Source organism: Macaca fascicularis, chromosome 13, assembly GCF_037993035.2.
Source record: "Macaca fascicularis isolate 582-1 chromosome 13, T2T-MFA8v1.1".
Taxonomy (NCBI): Eukaryota; Metazoa; Chordata; class Mammalia; order Primates; family Cercopithecidae; genus Macaca; species Macaca fascicularis.
In genome coordinates this window covers 55,327,501-55,348,653 of record NC_088387.1, presented here as the reverse complement: position 1 = coordinate 55,348,653, position 21,153 = coordinate 55,327,501, and the positions used below count along the sequence as shown (strand labels likewise).

General features: G+C 37.3%; 1 protein-coding gene across 14 annotated transcripts in view; it reads left to right on the top strand.

The window, feature by feature from the left end:
- The window catches only part of MEIS1 (Meis homeobox 1), a 138,525-nt gene that overhangs the window by 110,935 nt on the left and 6,437 nt on the right, over positions 1–21,153 (top strand). For all 14 annotated transcript variants that reach the window (XR_012422313.1, XR_012422312.1, XR_012422315.1 and 11 more), the window contains one exon: positions 2,743–2,819. Coding sequence is in view for 10 of the 14 variants with exons in the window: in XM_005575719.3 (XP_005575776.1) it covers positions 2,743–2,819 (77 nt within the window). In the remaining 4 variants the exon portion in view is untranslated. The remainder of the gene's footprint in view (positions 1–2,742; positions 2,820–21,153) is intronic.

Genomic DNA, 21,153 nt, shown 5'->3' with positions numbered 1-21,153 from the left:
GTGATTTCTGTAAGACCTGGACAACTGTCAGCAAATATATTTTACAGAAAATGTTATAGATTGGAAGTTACTTGTGTACTTCAGTGTACAACTTTATATGGCGCATAGTGCCAATGGTGGGATGCTAATATTTGCATATTTCAAAATTGAGCTTGTCTTCTGGCATTGCAATACTGTAAGAACTGCTAGCCTGGGTAATCTTTAACCTCAATAGATCTTAGAACTCTGGATGACAAAATTGAGGATAAGAAAAGTTGTCTGTAGTTCAAAGTCCTATAGTTAATGAGTGGCAGCATCATTTATACAGTCTAATAGAGTCACTTATATTATGTACAATTCTTCAACTAGTATAGACATAGAACTACTGTATATCAAGCTATAATTCAGCGTTCTATCCATGGGATAAGAAATTCATTTGGTTTGTACTGTGTGCCAAACCTTTGTACAGTGGGAGTTACGTTTTAAACCTTAGGGTAATGGATTGCTTTGAGCTCAGTAGCCAGTCGTGAGACTTTGGTTGCAATGGCTGGCATTCTGTTGAGTAACACCAATGTCACTTATGATCTTAGGCTATTATGAGGTTTATATACCTGTATTTGAAGAAAGTGGGTCGACATTACTTTTGTGAATAAAGCAACAAAGGTAGTGTCATGGATCTTAAATTGAATTGCTTCTGCTTTATGATACATTTTGATGTTGCCTCTGAGTGGAGAGTGTCTGTCATGGCATGGTACAGCCATTCCTTTGTTCCACAAATATTTAGTGATTTTCTGTTATGTCCCAGTCTGGGCTTTGAGCAAGGATAGAGAGAAAGCAAGGCAATGGGTTTAGTAGCGTTGGTAGATGAGTGGGAAAAGACACACCAACAAGGAAATAAATAATTAAAGCAGGTGCTTCAGAGAGAGATGCTTGCTATTAGGGAAATAAGAAAAAGATGAATGTGAGTGTGATAAGGCAGCGTGCTGGGCGGTGGGGAGGGTAAAGCTGAACATTTGAGCTGAGAGCTGAAAGTGACATTGGAATAAGAACCTGAGTGATGGGAAAAGCTGGTGGTGTTAGGAAAACAGAAAGAAGGATGGTGTGGCTGGGTAGAGGAGTAGGAAGTGGGTGAGAAGAAGGTGTCAAAATCTGAGAGGTGGGCAGGGCTGGATGGTGGCAGGCCTTGTAGGCCATGGTAACCAGTCTGAAGGTTATTTCACAGGAGACATGAATGAGGATTATGAAAGGCATCTGCTACATCCTTTGGTCATGGTGAGGCTTAGGCACTGGAAGGGAAGCAGGAAATATCACTGACTTATGTCTGCCTCTGGCCATCTCTTTCCCTGGCCAGTTTCCTCACCTGTAAAACAGAATGGATGATAGATTCCATTTATGTTACTCAAAGGGATATAATGGGGATTAATTACCATCCTGTCTGTAATATACTTGGAGCTCTTTAGAGAAAGGCGCTATATTCCATGAAAGCAAAGCCTTATTCTAATTGTGTATTTATTGATTAAGTGACAATCATAGACAATGCTTATGGAAAAATTGTGATCTCTGTGCTGTTCACAAACAAATCCCCTGTGTATAGATATAGAGCATATTTAAACTTACATATAAGAGTACTGAAGTGGTCATTAACAAGCCTTTTTAGCATCTGATCAGACATTATTAATTAAATTAAAAGCTGTGTTAATTAGCATTCAATAGACCAGAATTTAGTTTCAATGGCACAGATAGTTAAATTAAGGGTTGGGGGTGCCCTTTTCCATTCATATGAGGGTTTCCATTCAATAGAGGGTTGACTCTCAGAAGAATTTTATCTTGGGATAATTTATTGAGATGTGGTGTTTCAAGCAAGCTAACGTCTCTGTAGATGGAAACCACATCCTCAGCTCCTCCCCTAAGCTTTAGAAATATGTATTTCAAATTTAGATGTATTTGATTAGTGAACAGAAAGCATTTGTGCCAAAACTAATTTCAGTAGAATTCCAAACGTTCTTACAGGAAGGTATGAATTTCACTTTATTATCTAATCCTGTAATACTTTTATCTACTCTGACTCTTGAAGAACATAGCTGGGCTTGTTCTTAGCATGCAAAATATGCTGGTCTTTGACCTTATATTGGCCTGTGTTCAGAATCTCAGCATGTGTTGACATTCAGATATGGAAACCAACATTGGTGAATTTTTTTTTTTTTTCTGAAGACTTAAAATGAATTTTGTGTGTGTGTGTGTGTGTGTGTGTGTGTGTGTGTGTGTGTTTAATAACACCCACTTTAGTTTTGAGATTTGCATCTGGCAATATGGTGTTTTAGAGGGAGAATGTCACTATGGGGACCTCAGCTGAGATTGTTGGTCCACATGGGTCAACTTTAGAAATTTATGGTTCAATGAATATATTAAATCAGGGCAGTTTACTTTTAGATGGTAACGAATGGCTTGTCCTTATTTTAATCCTATAAAATACAGTGAAGATCATACTAAACTTTCTGTGTTTGCAACAAATAAACCTGTTAAAGGATAAACTCAGTATCAAGGTTCTGCAAGTATCCTAAGTAGCTATTTATACACTTCACTAATCTTTGTAATTGGCTTGTCTTTTACTGCCATTAATTAGATGATGTAGTATTCCATTAATAAGAGTGACACACCTCAGCATTTTTACCTTTAATTATAGACTTCATGAGACACTTAGGCTATTGACAAAATGCCCTAAATATTGCCTGATGCACGCATATCTTTTTAATTCTTTTTCAGCACCCTTACCCTTCTGAAGAACAGAAAAAGCAGTTGGCACAAGACACAGGACTCACCATCCTTCAAGTGAACAATTGGTAAGTAATTTGGCTTTGCGTCTACACACAATCTGTTTCCCCCTCTGGCAACCTGCAGCTCATGTTTTGCATTAAGAAGACACACCCAGTTGCCACTGCTCTCCCTGGTGGCTTGTTGATCCAAAAGTGAAAACAAACTGTTGACTGATATGTGAGAACATTTGCTAGTATGGGAAATAAAACATTGTATTGCCTTCTACCTCCTTTATAAGTTGACAATTTTATGCATAGTATAAGTATGTGTGTAATTCACATTCACTATGGCTCTGTCAATGTATCTCTCTCTATGGCTTTTTTCCCCTCCTTCAGAGTAATCGATAGAGTCGTATCATCCTATTTTCTACAAAACAAGAAAATCCACCATCACATATCCATCAGGTTTAAATTCATTGAATAACTAAATTCAGTTAGATTTTGTTAGGGCTATGCATTCAAGGATAGTCTCTCCTTCACTGTTATCTCCCAAATACTGAAAGGAAGAAATTATTTATGTTTCTCTTTGAGGCTATTCCAAACCTGAGGCATCTCAGGACTGTGCAATACTGTTTCTAAATAAAGTGTAAATTCCTGATGTGGGGCAAAGCTGAGATTATGTACAAAGTGCCAGCCAACAATATTCTGACTCAGTGTACAGCAGTGTGGCAATGAGACTTTGAGAAAGTATGATTTATTACCCTTTGTGAATGTGCTGAAAGCCAGGTTTCATATAATCACCCAGGGCTAGTGTCATATTTGAAGGGTATCGAAATCCAATATCCTCCAAAAGTAAGTGTATCTAATTAATTGTCCTAATATTTTTAGATTAGTGTTTATGATGGGGAAACCTTATCCTCTTTGAAGTAAAATCCAGAAAAGGCCCAAAGCCTGGGCTGGGGAAGGGGAGAACTAGGAATGCCAGTTTGCAGAGAGAAGTATTTCTTTCTATTCAATAAGTGTCAGAAATTAATATTACAGAATCTCTGATTACATGGCCTAATCCATTTTGGTGAATAAATTTGTTCTTGATGTCTATTGCACCTACATTAACAGACCGTCTCTGTTAGAGAGCCTGGGAGCCTTTGGGAGAGATTTCAGATATATTAAAGCCCATTACAGAAAATGTAATTTCTGTCAATATAATCCCATGTATTCTTCAATTTAGTATTTTAGAGATAACAAGCTACTTACAATATATTTGCCTTTGGAGGATTAATTTACAAAGTGCACTATCTGCAAGACACAGACAGACTCACATAAGCATTGCTTGTAAGAGTTATCAATTTCTATGACCTTACTGCAGCCTTGAGAGATCAATTTTTGCAGCCCTTTCCATCAGTGGATGGTAAACCAAGCAAAGGCATACTACATCTAAATGTGTTACTAGGAGGTGTGTGGCTGCTGAGGTTTTTTGTTTACCTATTTCTACCTGCTACTGTGTCTTAATTTTCAAAGCTGTTAATACTACATATTGGAACTTTCCAATGGTTCTGGACGACATTATAGGGGAGACCATCAATTTTGCACGCACATCTAAATTCATATATCTGTATTTTAAAACTTAAAGCTGATGTTGAGACAGTTTTAATACAATGGAGGCTGCACAAATGTCCACATTTCCCTGGGAAGTGTTCCTTTTGCGGGCGAAGGAGTGGCAGGATAAGCTCTCTAGTTAAGAAATGAAAAGTGCTATCATTCAGGGGATCTATCCTGTGAGCCATTTCTCTTCCTCTGCAGGGTTGCTAGCAAACTCCACTCATAAACACAGTTACCGGAGAACAAGTCCCAGTACAAGTTGCTTACTATGGGTGGACAGCCTTATTATGGGATATTTCCTGTGAATGCAGGAAGAGGAAGGCATTCTTGTGACTTCAAGCAATATATATATATATATATATATATATATACACACACACATACAGTTTTCTAGATTCTATGCACAATCTCTGCCAGAGAGCAATCTTCCTAATCAATGATCATAATTCGACTTTCTCAGTTTTGTAACCAGAAGGGAGAGAAAGGATGTTTAAAAGTTTTAATTCACACTCTAAAATAATTTTAAATTATATGCAGACTTTACCCTAAATTTGACACTGCTATTCAATTCTGCACAGGTAAATAACTTAAAAATAGCCTTTACTTAGTTATTTGGGACAGAAACACAATTCTGTGCTTAACTGTCATTTTGTGCAGTGTGTGGGTTCTCTCTACTTGTATATAGATGGAGTTAGAAGTAGCTTTTCTTGCACCTCAGTGCTTTGCATTTTGCAATTGTTTCAACATTTAACAACTTTGTTTGCTGTAGAAAATGTCCCTCAAGTAACCAAAAGTTGTAAGAGAGATCGTTTTTCTTCATTTTGACAAATAATGACAATAGCATGTTTGATTTGAATTTTTAATGGTTTATTAATTTTTGTGGAAACCTCTTCCTGTTTGTTTTGTTTTGAGACCGAGTCCTGCTCTGTTGCCTGGGCTGGAGTGCAGTGGCATGAACATGGTTCACTGCAACCTCCAACTCCTAGCTCAAGTGATCCTCCTGACTCAGCCTCCCCAGTAGCTGGGAATACAGGCATATGCCACCATGCCTTGTTAATTTTTTTTTCTTTTGTATAGGCAGGGGTTTTGCTATGTTGCCCAGGCTGGTCTCTAATTCTGGGGCTCAAGAGATCCACCCACTTCAGCCTTCCAAAGTGCTGGGGTTACAGGCGTGAGCTACTGCACCCAGCTTATAAACATTTTTATAAAACATGTTTTTTATCTTATCTATACTGAGTATCAGTACATAGCAGGAGAGTTATTTCCTACTAAAAGTAATAATTTTGAAAATGTCATCATTAGTATTTCTGCATTTCCCTTTCACTTATTTAAACATCTGTGTCTTCCTTCTTGGATTTCTTAAAACTTGTTAACACACATGTACATTTTTGTATGAACTATGAGTCACTGTTGAAATGCAATTCAATAAAATGCTGAAGGGCAGGTTGAGTGTAGATCAGTCATAATTATTGGCAGCAACATAATGTATCAAAATATATAATATGTAAGTGAAAAATATAAACTCATGTCTAGTTGTTAGAGTGTCATAGAAACCCTGGCTGATGCAGTTTTAAGTTAGGCTTTGACTGAAAAATAGACAAGAAGTTTGCTACATTTTAATGGTTCTTTCACTTCATCACTGAACTAATTTTACATTTCTCTAATTGACATAGTAATATATACTACCTGCCTCAGGTGGCTAAGGCTAAAGCACATGGGATTTGAGGGGAGAAAGGCAAAAGAGAGAACTTAAAAGTAAAACAATAAGACTGATTTGATTAATTAAGAGAAAATCTGGACAAAAGAATGTCTTGTTGTAACTCTTACTTTGATCCAATTGTCAGAATAAAAATGGAGAGAAAGAATCTTAAAACAGTTGGCATCAGTACTTACAGCATGTGGGCCCTAGGATGGAATGTGATATTTATTAGATGTGACATTGTAGGCCAAGTCTATGCCAATAAATTTTTTGAGAATTGAGGCAATTATGTAAATAATTTGAGTAAAATATTTTTACATAAATTATCTAAGTAGTTGATGTAATTGCTTGTTTTTTAAAAATCAACCTCCATAACTAGTTGCCTAAATATTTCAATCTACTATGTTGTGGTAGACTTAGATTTAAAAGTGTAATCGTTTTTGAAACATAATATGCACCATAGATTTGTGTATTCTTCCTTCTTTGGTTCCTTGCTCCCAATTATAATTGTATCCAAAAATGATAAATAATAGCATCAGGGGCTTTTGTCTTTTTGCTTTTTTATTGTTGTTGTGGTTGTAACAAATACTTGTGTTATATCAGCAGTGCAAACATTATCAATATGCTAAATGTTTTAGTAATTTAAGTAGAATCATCTTAAATTTTGAGATTAGATGGTTATTTAAACCTTTAAGTGTTTAAGTAGAACTTTACAGAAAACACACATACACACACACAATCAATACTTGGTTGATTTTCTCCTGAATAGACCAACTTAATTTTTTTTATATTGAAAATGTGAGTGTAGAATGGTCAGATAAAAATTCCCTTATACGTGATCACACCAGTGTTGCAGACCTGGGAATTCCCTGTGATGAAAACTTATCTCTTGTGATTGTGTTGTACTTACTGGAGGCCTCAGTCACCTCCTGCCTCAGCAGAGTTTTGGCCTAGGGTGTATTGAATACATTTTACAGTTTCTTTGTTTACTACTCCTCATCCAAACACTTTCCCATTAAGGCCTGATATTAAGTGATTATCCCTTTATGCTCTGAGAAGGCAATATGGGTTTTAGGTGCAAAATATATAGTGTATGTGAAATACAGTATTTATATATAGAGAAAAATTATTCTCCATCAAGAGGGTATATAAAATTCCAGGTTGCATCCTAGCAGCCAAGATGACACTGTTCAGAACTATCGTACTCTACATTTCTTAGATTTAGTGCTCATACCAGATTTTCCTAGTTACTTCATTTATTGCTTTCAAAGCTGCAAAGCATTCAGGCATCACTTCCCATTTATTACTAGTGGGAAAAAAAAGTATGTTATCCTTAGAGATTTATGCCACTGGCAAGTAAAAATGTAAACTTATTTTTTAAAAATAAGATCTCCTTTATTATAATAAACAGATTCAACTGTTAAAGGTCAAGTTTCTTTCTGAGTTATGGTAATAATGTAGCAAATACTTTTACAAATAATCAAAGATTCTATAAATATAGGTACCTGTTTAGATGTAAATGTTAAAACATTCACAAATTATCCCTTCAACTTCTGTGATCTAAAAATCAATAGGGGTCATAGGGTTTCATAGAATTGTTCTGCTTTTTCTTCCAACATAATTTAATAATACATTTTACAGATGTTGTTTGAATATTAGACACAGATTGTTTTGTCAATAAAGCTAAACAGAGACATGACACAAAAGCAAGGAAAACAGATGTAAAAAAAGAAAAAAACAGTGCACGATGCAAGAGGCTCTGGGTCACTTGTTTGCTATTCAACTACAAAATTAAAGTGCGGGCTGTTTGGTGATTTTCCTTGCCTATGAACCACTAGGGATGGAACAGCTTCACACATAGAAAGTAATTGTATTAAGCAGGTGGTTTAACTTTTTCCCTTGAGAATTGAAGTGTAACGTACATTTAAAGTAGACTTCCTAATTGATCAATGGAGTAACAGGTGCGGTATATTAAAAAAGAAGGAGAAATACAAATGGAAGAACTCCCCAGAATATTTCAGAATGGGTTGTTGTTCTTCAAGCCTCGGTTAATTGCTATGCTTCTCACCTTCAGTGTCAATTCCAATAATATTACCTTTACAGACGCTTACTCTGGGCTTAGATTATAGCAATCAGTAATACTCACTAGATAAAATACTGTCTAGTTGCTCATAAGAAAATATTGAAATCAGTCAAAAAATGTTTAGCTTGCATATTGCCTGAGACAGAGCTGGCGGGGCGCCAGACAGGCAGGGTATTATTAGGAAAGCTGAGCAAATAGCTTGCAGGGAAAAGAGCTGTGAATTTAGAAACCTTCAGGTATTGTCATGTCAGAGAGTCTTAAGAGTTCAACACAGACACTGCTTTTTTTTTTTTTCCTGCAGATTTAAAAAATTTCCAACAAACAGTCTTCTTTGAAAATGACTCTGCAGTCTGTTAAATATACTTTGTTGTAAGTTTTACACCATAAGTTTACTCAGAGCTTTTCCCCACTGCGTAAAATCGCATCGTTAATACTGTTAAAGATGAAAGCTTCTTATGAAAGGGTACACTTTGAACTACTGTGCCGGCTGGAAAAACCCTGCCCCTTCCGCCATGGGGCCCTAAGTCTAGGTGAGAAAAGAAATGAAGGTCTAGGATGTAGGAAGGGTGGATTTGAAAGTCCAAATACGGTTTTGTGTAACCACTGTTTCTCCTCCAGCCAGCATTCAAAGGAAGTTGCAGAGCTTCTCAGGACAAGACACGAGCTGGAAGCTGCGATCTGGCTGGTACAACCTGAGGAAGTGTGTCAGGGCCCTGTAGGGTTGGGGTTCAAGTGAGGCTCAGAGCCGAGTGAGTTGGGAGACTTGATTTACCCAGCAGGGACCCAATATTTATGATCTGAATATTTATGATTCATTTCAAGGCAATGAAACCAGTGGCATGGTGGTTGACTTTGAACATGGTATGCAGGTCAGCACAACTCTTGTTGCAAATCCTAATTAAGCCAGTCTTCTTGTTTTCAGTGTGTCTGAAAGTATCTGGTCAGAGAAATGCAAACAACAGGCTGTGCTTCAGGCAGCCTGAAGGAGCAGGACTTGACTGCCATTTCCCGGGAGAGAGCGTAGGGTTGAGGGGTTACAGTCAAGGGGGAAGAGCTTGGCTACGCCTTATCCACAGGTGGCTAAGGTGTAAGCCTCATGACAACTTCAAATTTACACAGGGCAAGTATGGGAAGGGGAAATGCAGGGACAGGTCGCTGCAATCAAAACATTTCATCCTTCATCCCCACTCCTTGGATGTAGGCGACAGTGTCCTCTGGTTTAAAATGGACAAGTAGGACTAATTAGTCAGGACTCAAATAACTCTTTTAGCTGTAATATTCTAGACTGTATAATAATGTGAATCAAAGAGAAGTAAAGTGCGTGCTCTGAAACTCTCATTCCAGCTTTACCGTAGGAGTGGGGAAGAAAAAAAACCACTTTGATAAAGAGACAAACAGAGAGATTAATTAAAAAGTTGTAGTTGTAACTTTTCCTCATCTTAAATAAGCAAATCAAACACGGTAAAATAAAAACGAGACGAAATTAAACATTATTGCAAGACATGAAAAAGATGTGTGCTGTCATTTTAGGATTCATAATAAAGATAAATCAGTTGTTTTTAGCAGAGTGCTATGAGTCTATGAAGGGCATGACAGATAATAGGCTCGAAATTTCTGAAGTTATTGTACAGCAAAATTTGTTTTTTCCTCAGGCATTCAATCTTTTTCTCCAGTAATTTTGAACATGACAAACTTTTTAGTGGATGCATTAATAATCTATAAGTAATGGGTTGTCAGGTGTCAGTTAGATAAGATTAAAAGACTGTTTAAGCATTATCAATTTGCTTCTTTGCGTGAGTTTTATAGGTCAGGAGAAATAACTTTTTGAATTGTGGTTGTGTGTACGTGTTCTCTCTCTCTCTCTCTCTTTCTTTCTCTCTCTCTCTCCCCCCCCCTTTCATTTGGCTCCACTCCAAGTATATGTGGAAGAACTGTATTACATTACATAAATCCTGTATGTAAGAGCAGATTGAAACTCACTGTGTGAACCAAGGGGACAAATGTCTCAGCTGTCTTCTGTAAATGTATTTTAGTTTTTAAAATGTTACTCTTTATCTTCTCAAAGGAAGCTCTGTAAGGGGAAACAGACTCGGCTAAGGGGGGCATTGAAGCTTTAGACATTAGTAGCTTCCTAGCAAGTCAGGTTTAGGTCTATTCTTGTCAAATCTGTCTTAAGTGTGTTTACATATAGTTTGCCTTTCTGGTATTTTCTGCTTGCACAGACCTGATCTCCACCTATTTTGTGTCAACAGTTGCTGAGGCTGGTGTTGGGTGATTAACCGTTAAGCACGGAAGCGCAGTACCCAGAGAGACCCTCTCTCTCCTCTCACTTACATCATCATCTTGCTTCAGGCTGTGCCTACAGAAAACAAACAGCATTTTTGAGTGGTTAAAAAGTCAGCCTGAAATATTGAAAAATGGGGCAAATGTTGCCTCCTGGTTGAATAGAACAGTTTTCTTGAAAAATGGAGTGGAGCCAGGGGCTCGGGGGAAGGAAGTGTTTCCGAGGGCAAACGTTGGTCTCAGATCCGGTCTGCATTGCTCCAGTGTGTGAATGCCGAGGAGCTTTCTGTGGACGCTGAGGGTTATGTTCTGCTTCGTTTTTGATTCTCAAGGGGAAAGAGGACATTAAAAAAACAAAAACAAAAACCCTCCAACAACGTGGATGCCTGTAACTTTGGCAAATATAGGGCTGTCCTGTTTAATGCCCTCATAATCATCAATATTTTCCTGTCTATTTCATTTCCATTTTTACAATGCTCTTAGCCTGACCCCTTAATATGGAAAATAATTAACTCTATCATGCTCCTGACGCCTGAACAATAACAAATAAACAAAAAATATTAATCTGTTCCGACATATTTGAGAGGTCTCTTTTCCTTTTTACCCTCTTAACTAACCAGTGCCTCACAAGATTAGATCCTATGGCTGAAGAAGGGAAAAACTATTTCCTTTTTCAAACACATTAATTCTTCTAGGTCTGGGGGAGATGATTGGAGTTACATGTAACTTAGCTCAAAAATAAATGTCCTGCCCTTGGTGAGATCTGACTTAAAATTGATAAAGTCACTTTTTTTTTTCAAAAACACTATGTTTCCTATGGATGGAAGTTAATGCACCATATAATTATACACACACACACACACACACACACACACACACACACACACGTGCATGTAAGTTTTCAGTATTTTTACTCTAGGATGCTAACTAAATCAAACGCATACCAGTAGTCTTGAGGTTTGTTGTCTGGTTGAAGGGTTTTGTTGGCCTATATCACTAGGACATCTGCCATGGTTGACTTTATTTGTTCCCTAGTTTGGGTCACAGTTCAGATATACCTGGAAAGGGCCAGGGAGGGGTTGGGGGATGTTGTAAAAGCTTATGGAAAGAATTGAACATGTACAAAAAGATGTAGGATCTCAGCCCCCTGGCTGGTCACCTGACAATACTGTTTACAGAAAGGAAAGTATAGTAGGTTATGGCAGAGATTTCTATGATGAGGACTTGGGGTGGGGTGGGAGGGGGCGCAGAGAGCAGGGAGGGGGCGCGTAAGAAGCATGTCACAATCATTTTGAGTGAATATAGTATTATAAAAGCATATCGAAAATTAAATGTTGTTTTTACTCATGCTAATTCTTTTGAAATTGCAAATAACAAAGGAATATAAGATTTTTGGTGTGCCAAAAGGGAACATGGGTTAGAATTTTAGAAACCCTGTGCTACAGAACCATAGAGTAAAAGTCCTGGGAGGGAGAGAATTTATGCATCATATGACAGATGAGGCTCAGGGCTAATTAGAGGCAGGGCTAGGACTGATTCCTAGTCCAGTGCTCCTTCCAATCCACTAGATTGTACTTATTTTTAACAGCTGTATTGAGATATAATTCATAAACCATACAATTCACCCATTTAATTCAATCATTTTTAGTATGTTCACAGAGTTGTGTAACCATCCCCAGAGTAAATTTGAAAACATTTTTACCACCTTAAAAAGAAGCCTTGTACCCTTTAGCTATTACCCCTCTTTATACTTCCATCTCTCTCTCCAACAACTCCTGGCAACCACTAATCTACTTTCTGTCTCTATATTTGCCTGTTCTAGACATTTCAGCAATGTGATCATGGAATATGTGGTATTTTGTGACTGCCTTTTTTCACTAAGCATAATGTTTGCAAGGTTCATCCATGTTGTAGCATGTATTATCAGTACTTCATTCTCTTTCATGGCTGAGCAATGTTCCATTGTATGGATATAAGGTATCTTTTATTACCTATTTATCAGTGGATGGGCATTTGATATTCATCTCTTGCCATTATAAGCATTCATATGCAAGTTTTGGTACCATTATGTATTTTTGAGAATGACAGTATCACAGCCAACACCTGTCTTAGGTTTGTATAATTTGCAAAGCACTTTTCATTTGATCATCCCAATTTCAGCACCTAAATACTGCTAAGATCTCAGAGCCAGTGAGTGGCAGTTTTCCCACTCAGTTCTCATATTCTTCTCACTACTCAGTGCTCTGACTTTCCCTGCCACTGGGTAGTGTTTTGACTGTGATAATTATGAATGAGGTTCAAAGAAAAGGATAGTTGGCTGGGTGCGGTGGCCCATGCCTGTAATCCCAGCACTTTGGGAGGTCGGGGCAGGCGGATCACCTGAGGTCAGAGTTCGAGACCAGCCTGATGAACATGGAAAAACCCCGTCTCTACTAGAAATACAAAATTAGCTGGGAGTGGGGGTGCACGCCTGTAATCCCAGCAACTCAGGAGGCTGAGGCAGAAGAATCGCTTGAATGTATAAGTCAGAGGTTGCTGTGAGCCATTGCACTCCAGCATGGGCAACAAGAGCAAAACTCCATCTCAAAAAAAAAAAAAATGTCACACTGAAATCCAGCAACTCAGCAGTAAAATTCACAAAGTTCCCTCAAAATGACTTAGATGACCATAAGCATTTTCAAAGATTTGACAAATTCCAAGATGTCATTTTGCTAATGTTATTGTCTTTATTTGAGAGATTGTTCTCCTTTAAGTGTGTTTCCATTTGTATTTTAAAGGTCTACAGGTTACATATTGACATATATTATTACATAGAGCTTAGGTTTCAAGCTTTACTCATTAAAGCAGAGGTCACAGTAAACATTCCAAGGAATAGATGCAAGCCTCCATTCAAGTCAAATCATCTTCATTGTGCCATTCTGTAGCCTAATTTTGTAACCAGACGGAACTAGAAATGAAGCTAAATTTTGAGATATCCTCTCTTGACATGAGCAGAGACTCCAGGTCTGGAGGTTTATGGTTGCTGAAGACTTGGAGAGCTGAGGCTACTACAGGCAAGATCCTAGAGAAAGGAAGGAGCTCAAAGGCACTCCAATATGGAGCTAAGATTCTTTAATACCTGATTAGGGCCAGGCACAGTGGCTTATGCCTGTAATCCCAGCACTTTGGGAGGCTGAGGCGGGCAGATCACCTGAGGTCAGGAGTTCGAGACCAGGCTGGCCAACATGGTGAAACCCTGTCTCTACTAAAAATATAAAAATTAGCTGGGCATGTTGGCAGCTGCCTATAATCTCAGCTACTAGGGAGGCTGAGGCAGGAGAATCACTTGAACCCAGAAGGCAGAGGTTGCAGTGAGCTGAGACCGAACCACTCTGCACTTCAGCCTGGGTGACAGAGAGAGAGAGACTCTCTCAAAGACAAACAAACAGACAAATAAACAAAAAAACGTGATGTATACGGCGGCTGGTCGCCATTCTAACATAACGGGGTTTTAAATTATTTGGGGGAAACTTTCTTTGGAAAATAAAGCATATTTGATCATTAAGGCGACCATGCATCCCACTTGCCTGGGAGGCTCATGGTTTATGCCTATTGCCCAGTGTAATTATTAACAGTGCCTCTTCACTCTCAAATGTGTCCCAGTTTAGTTGACAAATTATCTGCTCATCCTATTTATAATGGAGATTGGCAGAAAACTAGAATTTGCTTTAAATAGATACATTTATTCAGTAATGTGTAAGGGATGTTTTGTTAAATTCAATTTTATTGACTTTTTGTGAATAAGGAAAAATTGGAATTTAAATGAAAAATGGTTCAGCTATTAAACTAAAGAAAGACACTTCTATTCTTTGAAGATATTGTTATACCTATTTTAGCTTTTTCATTAGTAGAGGAAATTTTGTTATATTATCCTAGATCATCTTCTACATTGTGCTAATAATCATTGTAAATCTATATTCTAAACCACAATTTTTTTCTAGCTCCATAAGGTTATACAAACTCAAATTTGGCAAATTGTTTGTTACATGTAAGTTAATATTTCATATTTATTTAAATATAAATATAAACCCTGTCTCACTCTGTTGCCCAGGCCGGAGTGCAGTGGCGTGATGGTCATGATTCTCCATAGCCTCCACCTCCCTGACTCAAGCAATCTTTCTGCTTCAGCTTTCCTCGTAGCTGGGACTACAGGTGTGCACCACCAGACCCAGATAATTCTTGTTTTTTTCTCTGTAGAGACAGGGTTTTACCATGTTGCCCATGGTGATCTTATACTCCAGGCTCAAATGATCCTCCTGCCTCGGCCTCCCAAAGTGCTGGGATTATAGGCATGAGCCACCGCTCCCTACTATCACTTTTTTTTTTTTAAGAATAAAGAAATGGTTTCAAAATTTGCTTTCAAGGAAAATTTTCTGTAATACATACCAAGTGATGAATTATTTGAAATTTATTTTAGTGCCTAAGTCCAAAATAATACATGAGTTTTGTTATTACTTTGCATCATCATTGTCAACTAGTGATTGATTCATTTCACAAGCTGCTTTAAAGAGAATTTTGGTGGCCGGGTGCAGTGTCTCACGCCCGGCACTTTGGGAGGCCGAGGAGGATGGCTTGAGCTCAGGAGTTCAAGATCAGCCTGGGCAATATAGTGAAACCTTATCTCTACAAAAAAATACAAAACGACAAAAACTCGCCAGGCATGGTGGTGCATCACTGTAGTCCTCAGGAGGCTAACGTGGGTGGGAGGATCACTTGAGCCAGGGAGGTGGAGGTTACTAAGCTGTGATAATGTCACTACACTCCAGCCTGGGCAACAGACAGAGTGAGACTCTGTCTCCAAAAAAAAAAAAAAAAAAAAAAAAGAAAAGAAAAGAAAAGAAAATTGTATACGTAATTAGCTTCCTCAACTGGGGTAGACAACTTCAGTTATTTCTAGAGTAATCTGGCAAATACTCCCAACACCGTTAGAGAAGGAAAATTTTTCATGTGGCTGATGGATGGATTTCTTGTGATTTGAGCAAATTTCAATATTACGTTTATCGGGTGGGTGGAGAGGAGAGGTGCTCCCTTTTCCCCTCCTGTCTATTCTCCTCCTGCCGCTGTTCTCCACCTCCCCAACCCCCAGACACACAGATGATGTATTGTACTCTTGGAACTGTTAGATCCTGGAGGAGGTTAAGAAACTAGAAAAAGGTGCCAAAAACATGATTTCATAAGGTTTGACTTGAGAATGAGTCAACTTTCTTGAATGTCTTAAAATCATGTTTCATGAAATTTCATTTCACAAAGAAAAGGGAGTGTAGAAGGCTTGGACCCTGAAGACCAACAGTTATGGATCATTAAATCCAATAAGTAAATGTAAATCTAAAATAAAGAATTGCAATAAAAAAATTTCTGAGTGATTTTTTTTTGTTGTTGTTTAAAAGAACAGAGAGTTCTTTGGGAGATAACTAGAACTCTTTCCGTGAGGGTTTGTTTATAAAACATGCCTTAAAAGTTATTAAGGCATACTGACTTAAAAAAAAAAGTAGTAGATCTGATTTTATTTAAATGACTATGATATAGATGAAAGAAATGTTATGGTGAGGAAATTCCTGGAATAGAAAAATAACAAAATGTCAGGATGTGACAACTACCTTCCAATGAGACATTTTATATTCGAAGATTTTTCATGAGGTTTAAATTCTAAAATTTGAAAATATTTATAGAAATCACAAAAACGAATTATATATCAATTATCATCTGTGAATGTTTATTTTCTATTGAATAAAGAATAGTATATGCAGAAATCTTATACTTAAGAATGCACAGTGTTAACTTTTATTACTAAGTTTGTATAGAGATATTCCTAACTATAGCTAAATATTAATAAAAGAAAGATTATTATAATCAGCACTTCCTTGAAGGGATAGTATAGGTATAGAAGGCATTGCCACTAATCGATCTAACTAATTAATGAAATCTTTTCTTAATAGTTGATTAGCTTCTTAGGTACATGATGTTGTAAAATGATATTTCTCTGTGTCTAGTTAGGAACCTTCTGAAGTAATTCTATGTTCACCACTATCCTGCTGACAATTCATTTAGGCCTAGTTGGCAAGAAACACTACGGGGGTGAAGCAGAGTCATGTCGTTGTTTGGAAGCAACACCATTGTGTTTTCTGTGGTTTACTAAGTTGCCTGTGGCATGCTAACGTAACCAAATGTAGGCTTCCTTTAATCATCAGGGAGTAAGTGGAGTGGTAAACACTGAGGAATAGAACTATTTGAGTAAAGGTGAAAATGCCATTTCTGAAAGTGAGCAAGTAATTTTTTTTTTTTTTTTTTTTTTACTTTTATCAGTATTACAGAGAGCCATACAAGGGAGGAAAAGGGCAAAGGTATGTGGAAAATGTTGCCTGTGAAACTGGGAAACTACTTTGTGTTTTGGCTCCTAACAGATGCCCAATGTGATCTCCTCACCCCTCCTGGTTCTTACACAGGGAAACTAAACTTAGCAATTCGGTTTTGGGGGAAGAGACCAGGGAAAAGAGTGGAGGATAAACTAAAGGACAAAGGTCAGTTTCAAAAAGCTGTTCTGCCAGATCTTGCTCAGAAAACTATTCAGGTATCCAAAGACTGAGAATAAAAGGAGATAGATGAAATTAGTCCAATGAAAAAAAAAAAGCTTAATGATAAATAAACATCTGGGGACAAAAAGAAAGAACAAAGCAAAACTTCCTGTATTTCTTTTTTAAACATGAGTCACAGTCACTTCCCATTCTCCTTGTCAGATTCCTATAAAAAATTCAAAATAAAATTCAGTTTTTAGATGATCCAGGTCTCAGATTTTTGGAGATTTTGCTCCCCTGCCAACTTTTCTCTTTCGCTTTTTAGGACTTGAGTCTTAAACAACTAAGTAAAAAAGAAATATATTTCTATATGGACATGAAATAAAGCTGTAGAGTAAACCCATTGTCTTCCTTTCCTTTGTAAAGTTTTCTGTTTTGAGACTGGCAATAGTTTGGTCAGAAGAAGAAATTCTAATTCATGATTCTGTGGAAAAAAAAAAAAAGGAAATATAAAGATTCTTCTCCTAATTCAGTCTTCCACCACCTGCAGGGAGTCCTGTTCTTAAAAAGTACTTCACAAAAGAAGACCGTGTTTTCAAAACAAACTAGATTTTAAGAAACCTTATGTTCGAATGTAAATGAAAAAGCAGACGAGACATTTTCTAACCTTAAAGCATACTAAAAGGTTTACTTTTTCAAGAATCCCAATGTATGGCAAATTTGAATTCTATTTCATTAAACCAAGGTGTGTAACTATCTATTGCAATGAGTGAGCAAAACTGTCAGGTGCTTGTGTACTCCTGCCATTCCACATCTGAGTTTTAAGGGCTATATAATATGAGGACCTCAATTGTAAAATTGCAAAAGCTTCCTCTTACATCTTTAAACTAACATACTTTGTAAAGGAGATCTTATCAGTATGGAAAATTCTAAGATTGTGTGTATTTCATAGATATGTATTTGTATTTTATCTCAAGCCATTTTGTGGCTGTTGGAGAATGTATTTTTTATGGTATATTCAAACCAGAATTTTGTCATTCTGTTTTAGATTTCTCTTCCAAAATACTATTTCTTCTATGTTGAATCTCTAATATATATTTATGTGCTCATACATAAATGTAGATATATATTTGAACACACAGACACACACACACACACATACACACACATCGGCTTAAGATAACTATTTTACTTGTGCCTCTTAAAATTACAGAATTTTAAAATGGCAATATGTTCATTTAAGTTCACATCATATGTACAGTTCTTTTTTTGGTTTAGTGTTTAGAGAATTCTTGATAATTTAGACTCTTCCACAATGAAAAGTAAAGCATTCTGTCACAAAAGCAGGGAGGATGAGACACAAGGTCAAAGGGCATTTTAGAAACAAACAGCTGGACCAGTTTATTTAAACAGATAGAGGGATGGGGGAACTGACCTCAGTTTGACTTATAGTGGGAGGAGCAAGAATGTCATTTTATTACTTTGCCCAGAAGGAAAATGTTTTTGTATCTGAATTCACCCTGAAGCCATCTAAACATGGCTCTGCTGTGTGTAGCATAATTCCAAAGAGGATGTATAAAATAGTCTGGGATAATGATAAAATACACTAAAGGGAATCAAGTGTGGAGACAGTTTAAGATTGAAAAGGTGATGTTGTTTTAAAAAATAAAATATTTTGCTATTTACTTAGTTGTTTTCACATAGATGTCCATCATGACCCCAAATAATAAGTTGTTCATATAAGTGTAGTAATTGTAATTCAGTAACGTTCTGAGAAATTACTACATCCTGTGTGTACTAATGATATTTCATTATATTGAATTTTTTAAAGTAAATGTTTCACAAGAAGTTGCAGGTAGACCTACTAATGTGGTCAAACGGCTCAGAAAAGGTGATTAGGTTTTCTCAGGTTTTCAGTGTTTTTGTTTATGTTTTGTTTTTTAATTAAAGGTTTCCCCCTTTGATATCTACATATTCTAGGGGTAGCTTACATCTGTGTTCTTAATAACAACAAACAGTTCTTGCCACCAAAAAAGAAACAAATAACATCTAGTACCTGTGGGCAGTTGGCTAAGAGGCTGTGGTATTTTTTGTGTGTATTTGCTTTCTACCTGGGGATCAGAGCAGGCCTGGAATGAATGTCCTTGGTGGTGTTCTCTGCAAGGCTTCAGGAGGACATAGACAAAGATCAGCCTACAGAGCAGAGAGCAGAGAGCAGAGAGCAGAGAGTGACCCAGGTGTCGAATGAACTCAAGATCCTAGTAGGACTCACATTCTAGAAGGCACTTTTTTTTTTTTTTTTTTTTTTGAGACGGAGTCTCACTCTGTCGCCCAGGCTGGAGTGCAGTGGCGCGATCTCGGCTCACTGCAAGCTCCGCCTCCCGGGTTCACGCCATTCTCCTGCCTCAGCCTCCTGAGTAGCTGGGACCACAGGCGCCCGCCACTACGCCCGTCTAATTTTTTGTATTTTAGTAGAGACGGGGTTTCACCGTGTTAGCCGTGATGGTCTCGATCTCCTGACCTCGTGATCCGCCCGCCTCGGCCTCCCAAAGTGCTGAGATTACAGGCGTGAGCCACCGCGCCCGGCCATAGAAGGCACTTTTTAAGAATCACTGATGTTTAACCTAAGGATTAGAGGGGAGAAGCCTATAAAGCATAATGGCTATGTTTAACTATTTGAAGGGCTATCCTATGGAAGTAAAATTAGAATTGCTTGCAGTACCCCAAGGAGTTGTACTGATGAAACTATTGGGTTGATGCAAAAGTAATTGTTGTTTTTGCCATTGAAAGTAATGGCAAGACTGCAATTACTTTTGCACCAACATAAATATTTTTGATCAAGTAAGACAGAACCTTCTAACAGCCTTGTTTATAGATGGGGTGGCCTCTCAATAAGGTGATGAGTGCTGTATTAGTTCAGCAGGGGTTACCTATGTCCTTTTGGGGGACAGATATCATACAGGAGATTCATGTCAGTGACCAAAGGAAGTGACTGTTACAGCCCTTTCCAAACCTGAGGTGTAATTTTTAAAAACGAACTCAAGACTTTAATAGTCATAGAACCTGAGTTGATTATTATGAATTAGTTTATCAGAGTCTGAACATGTGAGTATGATGGAGACAAGCTTTGGAATACAGATAAGTCAAGTCACTGTATTCTCTCTCTCTCTCTCTCTTTTTGAATAGCCTTATCTTTGCCTATACACACAAACAGTGCAGCCATCAAAATTTTCAATTTACAAAATGTTCACAGTCATGCTTGTTCCTTGACTAAACACTGGGGTTGCTGCCAGTGGTAATTGGCTCAAATCCAGCTAATTTGTATATATCTATTTAGTCTGGATATTCTAGATGAGTGGCGCAGTAGTTGCGGTGCTCTGGTCACCTCGCCGGAGCACCAGAGAGAAGGGTGCTCGCTACCACTGACAGCTGTGTGTCATTTAGCAAATTATTAACCTCTATTTGGTAACATGCGACCTCAAAGAAGTCATCTAATTTCTCTGAGCTCAGTCTTCTCATCTGTTAAAAATGTCTCTTCCTATTTGTAGGTAAGTAGTATAAGTCATATCCATAAAAGATTATGTTTTTAAAAAGTCTGGAAAAAGAAAGTTAATAGAATTCCTTCTCTCTAAGAGTCTGCAGATTATGAACAGTACCATAGATAAAGAGATGTTTTTGCTCTCTTACCTACATTAGTTACTATGAAAATTACTTTTGGTATATGCAGAATATTAATATTAAATAATTTTCTAATTGGTCATGCAGTGAAGGCAGCTAATGAAAAAGCAGATTTTTTTTCATTTTAATTGGTTATTTCACATGGTGTTTGTGCTACACCTGTGCTTATAATGAGAATGGAGAATTAATCTAACCTTCTGCTCACATGATTCCAATTTTCATGGTTTATACAAGATAATGATAACCTGATTTGCAACACAATTTGTTGTAGACCTGGGTTTTAAATATTTTTATTAGCAGTTCAGGAACTTCATATACAAGAACTGATATAATATGTGTTGCCAACAAGAATTAGCACGAACAGTATACCTTTTAGTTAGATTCTAGTTTCATTATTTGTTTCAATTACTTCTCAGATAATGAAAGAACACAAGGATACAGGATATTGAGAATCTTAAAATGTTATGAAGTATGCATTTTTGTTTTGAAAACCTGTCCCTGTCTGTTTAATGGTTTGGTTTTTAGGAA